Source organism: Pecten maximus, chromosome 5 (genome assembly GCF_902652985.1).
Source record: "Pecten maximus chromosome 5, xPecMax1.1, whole genome shotgun sequence".
Classification (NCBI taxonomy): domain Eukaryota; kingdom Metazoa; phylum Mollusca; class Bivalvia; order Pectinida; family Pectinidae; genus Pecten; species Pecten maximus.
The window spans coordinates 42999069-43011907 of record NC_047019.1 but is presented as its reverse complement, the minus strand read 5'-3'; the positions used below and the strand labels follow the sequence as shown (position 1 = coordinate 43011907).

The following is a 12839-nucleotide window of genomic DNA, read 5'->3' as shown; positions in this document are numbered from 1 at the left end:
TATTTGCTTGAATAGTTTTCAATTGTCATTGAATATTTTTTTATACTCAACTAAACTGTGGAGAATGTTGAAATGTGTTCCTGTTTCAATTGCTTTGTTACTTGAAATTGACTTTTACGCCCACAAAAAATATTTGTTATAAATGTTTTGGTAAATGTAGGACTAATCACTATCGGATGTTTAACTGTGTATTATGGTGAATTCCTGAGATGTCTGTGTGTAATGAGAGAGTGTTTGGGAGACATGTAACACCAGTGTTTTATGTAGTAACAATCTACAGGTAACTACCACTGTCTGGCGATCACTTCCATCATAACAGTCTGCTTGTTTGTGTCACGGTTCACTGATCACTATCTAGACGCCCACCATAAAGATCACCTATTATTTAGTTTTCTGATTTTACCATCCCCGTATTGTTAGATATAGTCGGTCCCACTATCCCCCTCCACATGCCCTTTGTTCCAAATTCCATTAATTTCCGTTTTATATCTCATTTTGTGATTGAGTTGATTTTAAACCCCAATTTCATGTTCATTTCCTCTTGAACAAAGTACATGTGTGATCTTTAGTATGAAGATTCTATAATGAGATATTGTTTTGATATAAAAGTAGTTAAGGCCAGTACTATAAACAGCCTTGTCAACACCTAGTCTGGGATAATGACACTTTTGTCTCAGTCGTGCCCTATCTATCTCAAGATATTGGTTAATTATAGAGCATTTGATGCCTGATATTAACAATAGAGTACTAATCTATTGTTTCTAATCTTGTCAGATGTTTATGTGAAATACACCAGTGCATTCCCAACTGTTGACTATCTACAACTGTGTTGTAAAGTTTTGCGTCATTCTGAGGTGATTTGGAGAATTATTTCATTAAATGGTATAATCTTATCTGCCTATGGGTAAATTATATAGGAAACAGCCTTAGAGCCAGATATAGTGTGTACAGGTATGGCACAGGTAGATATTACCTTGGCCCAGGTACCTACGTACATACCTACGTAGCCTAAACTCGTCACGGTCCCTTCGTCATGGAGTAGTGACAGGTCGTCAGTGATTAGTGCCCACCCCCTTTACCTGTACAGGTAGACTGCCTCAGGTAGGCCAGTCAGTATTTGTGTGGTGTTTGATGTGTGTGTACATGCTAGTGTTCCTCGGATTTAAAGCTTGACAAATGTACAGTGAAATCATGACAAAACCAAAGGATTTTATGGTCTAATTTCTACATCCCTAAAAACAATAAGTGGACTTAATTACTGATTGTTCTAGAGGTGATCATGTTACTCATTATAGACGAAGGTAAGTGTTACTGTAGATAAGTTTGTTGTGGTACATACAATCTCGTTACCTGAACTTTAGACTAATGTCCAGAGTCAGTCATGGAGGAGATACATGATCAGGAAACTCGGTTTCTAATCAATAATATCGCAAAACTGAACTAATTATCATTGTAATATACAAATTTTGCTTTCAATTTCATTAGTTTTGTTGTCAAAAAAATACAACAAAACATATAAAACAAAGAGTATACACATGTAAGTTTCAGGTGAGAAACGAGTTATATATATATAAGTTCTAGGTGAGAAATCTATATAGAAGTTCTAGGTTAGAAATGAGTTATATGTATAGAAGTTCCAGGTGAGAAATGAGTTACATATATAGAAGTTCTAGGTGAGAAATGAGTTAAATAAGAACAGGAATACATGTAGTTGTTTATAGTAAATATTTCACAGTTATAGTAAACAAGGGTATTTTTTACAACCTTGTTAGTTGTAAAGGTTATAGATACACCTCATAATAAGACATTATACTCCATATATGGCAATTTATGTTGAATCGTCAGTTGTGTACGTCATGAACATGTATTGTTAATTTTTGGCAAGGGTAGCTAAAATGATATATTATTTATGAAATGCCAAAACAAAACAATGGTTTTATTTTGTGTATAGAGATACAATGTAAACCTGTTAGTCATAGAAATGTATTTCCATTGTTTCAGGCCACGAGAACCCTTTCAATATAAAGATGAGCCATGTCCGCGATATTTATCAAACCAGACCAGATGAACCCATAATTCCAGCTGATTACGACAAAGTTCTGGAAGAAGCACCTGCTGATCTGCGATGTCAGTTTTACCTGAAACACAACAAAAAGTCACCAAAGAAAGGATATGGAGGTAACAGTTGTATAGTTAATCAACAGGCCCTTTATACCCAGGTGTTAGATCTAATTAGAGTCTGGCTGGGGGTCAATCATTATACTTAATACTGAGATATAAAATCAGTTATTAGGCATATAAAAAACACTACTTGGTAAAACAAGAATGGGAGATTTGATTGGTGGAGTAGACAATGGGAGTTTATAGTATTACCTGATCGATATCTCACCTATATCTGATCATTGATTTTAGGGGGACTTAGTTCTCCTGTCATACAATGTGTTTGTCTTGTTAAAGGCTAGGTATTGACATATCCTGTCGGAAATGGAAATGTCAAAAAAAAATGTTTGGATTCTCTCTTGGTTTCATCACTCTTGTGTGTCTAGGTGAGAGACCAGTATTGACTAGTAATCGTCTACACTTTGGTATTTTTCATATTTCCTGTGAGAAAATTAATTGGAGGTGAATGTCCTACTTCAAAATTTACTCTCTTTTTTTTTTCTTTTTTCTTTTTAATTGATCACATAATATGTTATAAGATCACTTTTTTTTATCAAAACTTGAAAAATGATATTTTTCATTTAAACCTGTAGGAGGAAGTCTGCCGACTGTAGTGTGATTAAGATCTGATACCAAGTTATACGTACATGCCAAGTAGATGGCAAAGTAAAGTTGTTATGAATAATAACACCACTCACTTAGGATATAACCTGTTCTTCATCTGAAAATTGTCACTTGACATATTTCAAAACTTGTTTAAACATGACATTGACATCACTGCCATTAGATGGAGATGTGCCCTGAAGGACTGTGTATGATATGTCGGGTCCATTCTCCACCATTTTGAGAATGTAATGATGTGTAGAGTTCTCACTGTTCTAGTGTTTAGATATCATGAACCTGCCATCCCACTCCGAATTTCCTCCTTTTGTTTGTCATGGTTGACGGACACACTTGTTTTCACAAACCACAGATAGTGCCTTGGGCTATTTGTGCCATTCACAAATAATACAAATCTGTTTTCCACACTTGTCTATGTGGTCTACTGCTCTTCAGTCATATGGCATGCCCTTCATTTTCATTCACGAGTTTGACCCCATTTTTTTACCTAACAAATTGCTGATCGTAATGATCGGTCTTATGGTATAGAAATACAAAGGCCAAATACTGTCGTAATCTCCTGTGCCATTTTTTACCTGGGAGTGTGAAAACATGGACACATATTTTGAACAATGATCCTGGTAAGAAGCTTATCTCCTATAAGAATAATGGACAGTTTTTGGTCCAGGTTCTATACCTCAAGCATATCAAGATCCAACAGTTTTACAAGTCAGTAAATGTGTTTTTGGGTGGGATAAGTTAAAGGCGTACTTTTTCCAGAAAGACACGAATATCTGCGTGGGTTGAATGTTGATGTATTGTTGGACTTCCATTGATAATGTTACTCAATGGTTTTACTCTAAGTGGTTGTTGTTAAACTGAATTACACAAGCTAGTTAATATCTTGTTTTGACCAACTGGACTTGTTATGTAGTCCCAGTATAACAAGGAAAGGCACACACAAATCTCTAAGAGGATTAGCCATTGTCACACTTAACCAACTTGTTTGTGGAATTTTTAGGCTAAATATTTTAGCTTGTTTTTTAAAACAATTTAATACAATTTTAGAAATTCTAGACATTACAAATAAGGTGCAGTAAATTATATAACCTGTTATTGGTATACTGAACTATATCATACAGACTAAAGCAGTTGTTTTTGAAAACAATCTCATATTTTTGATGAATTTTAATATGGTTCAAATTGACATTAAAGAAATATTTTGATATTACAGAAGTTGAGACATCAGATATTGTTTTACAATTACACCATTGTTGATTATAGATCACTTAGTCAATTGACACGAACAAGTTTGTCAGGAGTTTAGAAAAGGATCAGGTGTCGTGTTTAATGAATGTACAGGTGTGTATAACCTCCATGGTATCCTTTACAGATGATGGTATTACCAAACACAGTAAGAAAGACAGGAGTAAGAGCCTCATGAAGTTTTTCCGTCGAAATAAGGATGACAAGAACAATAATACAGCGCCATCTGGGAAACTGTTCGGCCATCCACTTGAAGATGTTATCACAGCAAATGGTCTTCCAAAGTGTATCATGGTAAGTCCTCATTTACAGTTCATCTAATAGACATAACCAGAATTATAACATATTACTTTATGATTTCAAGTTTTTTTTATTGATTCAAGAATATTTTTTGATTATTTCTAGACATAACACAAGTAAAATATTATATCGCTTTCTATATATTGCCTTTTTTATTGTTACAGGAACTTCTCAAGATATTATTCAGAGAAGGACCTCACACAACAGGAATTTTCAGGAAGTCAGCCAATGCTAGAAAACAGCGAGAGCTGCGACTGAGACTGGATGAGGATGATGCTGACTTGGATGATGACACTGGTGCTTTGGTTGTTGGTGCTGTACTCAAGGTATGTAGGTCAAAGTTGGAGATCAAGGCTTTTTGATTAAGGAAATGAACCTTGTGACTAGGTATTGCTAGCAATGGAAAGTTCATTTAGCAATAAATTCCATGCCCATGATCATTTCAAACTCAGATAAGGATTCTTTTGATAAAATTTGGACAGGTTTGATTATGTCATAATGAGAAGTTATATGTACATTTTTGTTTTATAGGAGTACCTGCGAAGTTTACCTGAATGTTTGTTATTGGACAAGTTCTACGATGACTGGTTAAGTCTAAATGATGATAAAAACGGCGACAGTCCACATAAACTTGCCCTAGTCAAAAGGTATGTAGTCAACAGTACAGGCCAACATAACCTTTTGTTTTGAGTAAATTACGGTTTGATAACACACCGTCCTGTTTATAATTGTATTCTGTACTGTGGGTAATGAGTCACGTTTGTGTAGGTAGATTGAGTGGGCCATACTATACACTGAACACCAACATTATAATTATGTGTATCACTACTGGTACTGTCATAGTTGAGGTTTACACCTGTCAGACATGCTTAACTGGGTCCTAGTGTCCAAATATCACTTCCTGTATTAGCTCACTTTTATAGAATCACACAAAATTTCCAGAAATTTTAACAAGTAAACCACAGTCATTTCAATTTTCATATGAAAGTATTGAAACCTGACTAATACCTATAAATATACAATTATAATCCTGGAAGTCAAGGATTTCAATGAAGTTTGTCCAGGTAAAGGAGGGACTAGTTAGGTAGGGGGAAGGGAATTTAGGATATTAGTCACCTGTCCAGGTAGAGACTGGAGAAGGGACTAGTTAGGAAGGGGGAAGGGAATTTAGGATATTAGTCACCTGTCCAGGTAGAGACTGGAGAAGGGACTAGTTAGGAAGGGGGAAGGGAATTTAGGATATTAGTCACCTGTCCAGGTAGAGACCCGAGAAGGGACTAGTTAGGTAGGGGGGAGGGAATTTAGGATATTAGTCACCTGTCCAGGTAGAGACCAGAGAAGGGACTAGTTAGGAAGGGGAAGGGAATTTCGGATATTAGTCACCTGTCCAGGTAGAGACCCGAGAAGGGACTAGTTAGGTAGGGGAAGGGAATAAGTCACCTTTGATTTGTGGTCCCCCATTGACCGGCTGAGTGTTAAAGCGTCCCACCCCATTACCCTGTCAGGTAATTTATAGAGCCTCATTAAATTCAAGTAAACACTGCTGTCCAGGTATGCTAATTACACTGGTCATTGACTCATGCCATTTTTACCTGTCTGAAAAATCAATTAGAACTCAAGAGTCGGCTATGTACCTGATCATTATCATGTTATGGGAATTTCCCTATTAGGAGAATGAAAGAAATTTTTAAGGTGTGAAATATAAAATTTCAGATAAAATCTTTAATGTCAGAAACATGGTAAACATCCAAAGGTGTAATAAACATGAAAACACAGTATAATACGCCAGATATATTTAAACCTGTATGATATATATGTGAAGACATGGATTTAGATGAAGAATTAAAAATGATTTGAAGAAAAACAAATGTTTGTAATGGTGTTGTGTGTTTGTTTCAGCTTACTTATACAACTTCCTCCCTGTCACTTCGACTTACTACGACACCTAATGTGTGTGCTGTATTACATCGAAAAGAGGAGTTCAGAAAACCTCATGACTGCCTATAATCTGGCTGTGTGTATCGCTCCTAGTATTCTGTGGTCAAGGGCCCATACTGACCCCCTCAAGGATTTGGCCAGTACTACTCCACTCTCTATAGTGGCCTACCTTATCAAAAACTGTGGGGAGGTATTCGGGGAAGAGTCACTTGGACTTTTTGGGAATCCCTGTGATCAGAAACGACAAGACTCCAGTACAGATTCAGACAGCATGCACAGCGTACTCAGTATGCCAGACTCCAGCAGTAAGTATCTAATCCTGTAACGATGTAAGGGGAACCTTGATTGGTCATGTAACAATGTAACGGGAACCTTGATTGGTCATGTAACGATGTCCAGACCTCAATATCCAGGTGTAGTTATAACACACCTACACGGATATTTTGTCGACTTACATCACTTTAACTTTGTAGGTTTTATAGCCTATAGTTGTCTTCATTGTGTGGACTTACTCATCGGTACTTGGGGCAGTATAGTTGATAAAAATAAATGACTAATCTTAAAAGTGAATGGTCAATCTGACCAGTGGGAATTGGCCATCACATGTTTGAGTTGATAATGTGGGCGGTATATACACAACATTTGCTGGCCGTTATCACAACAATCACTCTACTATATATATACACCTACCTAAGAACCAAAAAACCTGGAATAGTTCAACGATTCTTTTTATGATTTTATTTCAATTGCAAATTTATAAAGTATATCCTTAGTGCTGAATTTTTTAAAAAGAATTCAAAAATATAACAGAATAAGCATGTCAAGTCCGCGGTGTAACACACACTTGATAAACTCTGACTACAGTGGCCACCCAAAACAAAACCTCCCTCATTGTAACTGTTCTCCTGTGCTGATATAGACAAATGTCGCTTCATTAGATTTAAATGGCCGTCGTGGAGATTTGACTGGTACCGATAGTCAATGAGATCGGTCACTGGATCAACAGCCTTTGTCTTAGTAGGCCTTTACAATGAGGATGACACATTACACAGAACAGCCATCTTATAATGATAACCATATATTATATTTCATATTGTGGCCAGAATTCATTGAACATGACAATTAAAGTTTATATTTGTCCTACTCAAAAACCTCAATTTACTCAATCTTGTGTCAAATCGTTGTTACATATGATAATTGTCATCTGAGGTCCAGGGCTGATTGCCAGCTAGTTTACAATTAGTGTCAGAGATTGATCTGACTCTATAGGAAGCTTGTAACTTATATAGGACTACCTTGGTGGTCGACATAACCTAGTCAAAGCATCATTTAATTATCATTAACCTAGAAAAAAACCTTATCATTGCCAGCACAGTCCACTTATACAATGTATTCTTTTATCTGACCTAATGACAGTCCAACTATACAATGTATTCTTTTATCTGACCTAATGACACAGTTAAGGAAATTATCAAACACCTACAAACAGTTCCTATTTCAATGTTTGTTTAGATAAAAAAAAATAGCTTTTTAAATAATTCATAAATGTATAGATTAATTACAATCTTGCTAAATATGTTACGTTTGTTACTTTCCAGGTGGTGGTACAAATCGCCGTGATGACTCTTCAATTGACAGTCTGGAGCGTGAGGTTTACATAGGACCAGATATGGATTCCAGTCCTAATCTGGCCAAAAGTCACTTGTCACCGTCAAACCTGAGTCGCGACTCCGGACTGATGCTGAGTGACAACCAGTTGTACGACGATGACAGCAGTAGTGTGGAAATGCTGGTGGATCGTAAAGGATACAGTCGCAGTGTGTCCCAGTACATTGACAGAGACAATGAGAAAAGTGGTCGTTTTGACAATGTGTGTAGTCAAAGTTGTGAGAATTTCTATGAGTATGGACATCATAATCCTAAACCTCCTCCTAGGAAAAATAGGCGAAAGGAGAACGAGGCTTCAGACCCCTCGCCTAATATGGAGATGCATCGTCATCAGACAATTTATTCTCGTACGGCAGATAATAGATACGACAATAGTCCTAAATCTACATTATCTCAAAGTCTTAGTGCTGACGCGTACCACCGGTACAATCACGATAGTTCATCCGAGTCACTCAGGAGCATTGAGGATCGTGTTAACACTGCTAGTGAACAATTTGGAAATTGGCAAAAACAGAAACGGTCAGAACAAACTCTGATTAAGTCTGCTAGTGGGATGCACTTATATATTGACAATGAGGATTCTCGATTAGATATTAAATCCTCGGGACGATCAAACCGTGACAAACTTACTCGCCAGGCATCTGTGACAAGTACTCCCCCAATGTCACCACAATCCAAATACTCATTCAGTGAGAGTGTGGACAGTGCATTGACTGATTCTTCAAGCTCCTATCTGCCACACCAGTCCAGTCATGATACAGACTTCAGTGATATAAGCACGTCGTGGTATGGTGCCGACGACTATCACAGCAGCATGGACTCACATCGGCTGCAACAGAGCTTTGATGACTCCTCTGTGGACTTAAATAGCTCGTTACAAAGGAAACGCTCAAGTGGTTCGAAGTCCACATCTAGCCCACACTTCTACCATCAATCCCCTAGTACAGCCTACCAAAGCCCTAGGGGTCACACCAGTCTGGCTTTATGTCGGTCCTTCCCTATGGAATCAGGGAACCTGTCTAAAGGGTCTGGGTCTACAACATCTAAGGAAGCTGAGGATATCATCACTAAGCCAAAACTTCCATTTTCGTCTTATGCATCGGAGGAGGTGCTTCACCGGCCGAGGTCCACTGAACCTGCTATCTCCGTAGTCTCTCCAAAAGCAGAGGCATACACGTCAAACATGCCACTGAAACAGATGAGCAGATACAGTACCGGACTCGGCACATCACCTCCTCCCCGTGTTGTACTTCAAAGCATGCGTCAAGGTCAAGGTCAAAAGAACACTCCAGTTAGGGCCAGTTATGATAGTGCTATAGTTTCTCAGGTACGCAAGAGTAGCCTTGACAGTGAATCAAGGAGAGATGTTGATCACATATCAGAATTTCCTGCCATGAAACAGCCGCCGTCATCTCCTAACACACTTCGCAGGAGTGAGAGCGACAGTGAGATCAACAGAACTCTCACCAATTCTCCCGATAAAATACGACCAGACCACCCTCCCTCATATGACATGGCTCTCCAGAGGAACTTCATGCTTTCTCAGGGAATTCCCATTGAAATCACAGAAAGCGATGAAAAGAAACAAAAGGAAGCCAGCGCTAAAGCGAAATCACTGTACGAGGATTCTCTACGGAAGTACATGGAGGAGCACCTCAATAGTCCCAGTACTCAGCGATTTCTACCCCAGACTCCTCCTACGAGGAAAGTGGAGGTGAAGAACACTGTTAAGGAAGACAGTGATGAGGAACACAAGGAGACAACAGAGGAGGATATCTATGTTGAACTGAAAAAACCTGAGAAAGATCCCAAGAAACTGTACGAGGAATCAAGAAAAGCATATGAGAGATCTGTACAAGGTGATATGAAGAACAATAACTCTATGATGGGTCATTTCTCTGGTAGTATGTCACCAGTTAGGGACAGTAAAACATTGGCTGTACCCGTGTGTAACCTCCACCGAAGTTATAGTGACTCTGCTGACCACATGTTAAGGAAAAGTCCTAAACGTGAACGGTCACCTTTGGCAACAGAAATTGTGAGGAGAGACTCTCGTACAAACACAAGAGGGGGCTCCCCTCATCACAGAGGGCTTTCCCCAGACAACATGGGAATTTCCCCTCACAACAGGTCTGGCTCCCCTAACAACAACAGTAGACTTAGTTATTCCTCGTCTAGTGTATCCAACAGTTCATCGGACACTGTCACCGACACACAGCTGGCTGCCTCCCCCAGTTATAGGGAGAGGGCCGAGTCAAGCCCAGTCATCACCAGACATGTGTTCCCTACTGCTGAATCCTACTCAACCAGTTATGTTCAAAACAGTGCTAAGTCTAGAGACATGTCACCTGCCTACAGGACACCCCAGGGATTTGATAAATCAGTGCTTAGTGCCAGTTCTAGTCGTGATTCCTCTCGGGATTCTAGATACTCAACAGAGAGCAGTAGAGACTCTATTAGCCAAAATCTCTCAAATGAATTGGAAAAAGTGACTATTTCTTCAAAGGACTCCTCCCAGCAACATGTTTCAAATAAAGAGTCTAATAAGGTTGTACTTCGAAAACATTCAGGTCCAAGAGTGTCAAGTGGTAGTCATGGTGATACTAGAATGTCACAACATAGGACTAGTATTGCAACATCAACAGGTGTGGAACTCAGAAAGTATGGCAATCCTCCAGGGAGGAGAAACGAGGAAGTGAGAAACTCCTCAGACCTTCCCTGGAGTGTGAAACACCTCAGGACAATTTATCAGAGCCAGGGTAAAGGAGAGACTGCAGAGAGTGCTGTATCGGGACCTCCCCCGTACCAGCCCCCTCCCCCATTCCGTAGAAACATTGACAACACTCGTATGAGTACCTCTAGTAGTAGTAGTGCTGGTAGTACCGGTGGAAGGAACACACCTCCAACGTGGCCCCACAGTGTTCACCCTCGTGTCCGTGGGGAGGGACCACAAACTCATGACAGTTCTGCTGAGGATTCTGACACTTCTAGTCGCTACTCAGGGCAAGGTAGAAGGGATACCACAAGTAGTTCAGACGAACAGGACTCCGTCGTGTCATATTCTAGGACCTACTACACAGACATCTCATACGTGTGATGTCGTCATTGTGTGCCTTCCATGTGTTACCATGGATACTGACTACAGCAACACTGCCCCTGTGATATTTCCTAGAAATTGTAGTTTACAGATCAGTTAAATGATTTGTACAAAAATACTAACTATGTATTTCTATGCTGTCATAGACATGAGGGTGTTTAGGGTGCTCAAGTTTATACGATTTAGTAGCAATAACAGCTGATATAACTTTCTCTCTTTTATATGAAAAAAATGTTTGTATCAAATGATATTCAAAACCGGTACGAGATTACGCTGTTGTGTGTGGAGAAACAAGTGTGTGAGCCTGTTTGTATGTGTGTACCTGTTGTGTGTGGAGAAACAAGTGTGTATTATGTGTCTGGGTATATGTGACATATTGTTAAGAAAGGCAGCAACCTGTTTGAGTAATACAAACTTCTGGGACATATATAAATGAAAATGAAATAAATGTTCCCAGATTAAATTTAAAGTGCTTTCTGCAGGACCACATGAGGTCGTAACCGACAAATATTGTCAGTTCTTACAAATAATGTACTAATTCTGTAGATATGTGCGTAAATGGCCGTGTATTTTTATATAATTATTAAATACCTCGAAATACATACCTGGCCGACAACTCCTGTACAATCGGCCATGGATTTGTGAATTTGTAATTATTCTTGTATATCTCAATTGAAGAAAATCCCATAATGCATTGTAATGTATATTTCCAGCATGGTGGGTTATTTATATCTGTACATACGAGACTCCTTGGGAGCAACATGTATTAAACATTAGTGCCAATTTACCTCTGTATACAGCGTTAGCAATAATCAAATGCTTGTTCATATGAAATGGTGAAGATTTTAGATAAAATTCTGCATATTTTAACACTATCTAAAGCTGGCATAACAAAATCCGGAAGTCAACTTTGCTACAGTCTAACCATATATGTATTCAATCAGTCTTAATTCACTTGCGTCAGTAAATTAAAGGTTTTTTTTAGGTAATGCTATCTGATTAGCTGGAAAAATGCTCTAGGCTGAAACTATGACAGCAAAATATTTAATACTGTATCAAATCAAAATTTCATAAAAATGGCAAAACATTGTTTATCAATTTTATCTTTTTAACTTTGAAATATACAGGTGTTTTTATAACACTGATTTTATTGCCACATACAAAGTGTACTACTCAAATAAAACATTTACAAAATCTGGCGAGAGGTGATCTGACCACGTGCCGTGGTAGCATGGCCGTGTTGGGCGATCAGGTATGGATGGTGGCAAGTGTGCTATTGTATGCAGTGTACCAGTGAACAGCATTTTATCTTCTATAAATACTGGAGTATCATATTCACTAAGCAATCCATATGAACAAACAATAATAAACTATAATATACAATCAAACCTGGTGTTGTTATTTTCTTTTCATCTCAAACAAAACCTGGGAAAGCTGTTTTGGGATATCCACAATTTGTACTCCACGATCTGCAGCAAACTTTGGAATCAGAAAGGGGCAATAACTTTGCGTATGTTTAGACATTGACCCATCCCAAGAGGGACACACAACTATACAAAATATACCTGTATCAACAAAGGGCCATTCCTCTGTAAATGGTGATGTATGAGGCACTGTCTCATAACTCGGTTATTATTGGGGCACTAGAAACACTGATCAAAAGGCTATAGCTTTGCTTATTGGGGTTAGCAGCCTTGAACCACAATTAATTTCCCTCTATCTTCTACCAAAGAAACATAAGCATTAACTGTTATTTAAATCTGATTTTCATTTCCTGTTCATGTAGCGCTATTTAAAGTACACCTACAGT

At 38.4% G+C, this 12839-nt stretch overlaps 1 protein-coding gene across 6 annotated transcripts in view; it reads left to right on the top strand.

Annotated features, from left to right (window-relative positions):
- LOC117328103 (rho GTPase-activating protein 20-like) overlaps positions 1 to 12417 on the top strand; it is a 208158-nt gene extending 195741 nt beyond the window's left edge. For all 6 annotated transcript variants that reach the window (XM_033885463.1, XM_033885464.1, XM_033885466.1 and 3 more), the window contains 6 exons: positions 2002 to 2178; positions 4154 to 4320; positions 4491 to 4652; positions 4858 to 4973; positions 6226 to 6569; positions 7863 to 12417. In XM_033885463.1, coding sequence (XP_033741354.1) covers positions 2002 to 2178; positions 4154 to 4320; positions 4491 to 4652; positions 4858 to 4973; positions 6226 to 6569; positions 7863 to 11029 — 4133 coding nt within the window. In that variant the 3' untranslated portion in view covers positions 11030 to 12417. The remainder of the gene's footprint in view (positions 1 to 2001; positions 2179 to 4153; positions 4321 to 4490; positions 4653 to 4857; positions 4974 to 6225; positions 6570 to 7862) is intronic.
- The last annotated feature ends 422 nt before the right edge of the window (positions 12418 to 12839 follow it).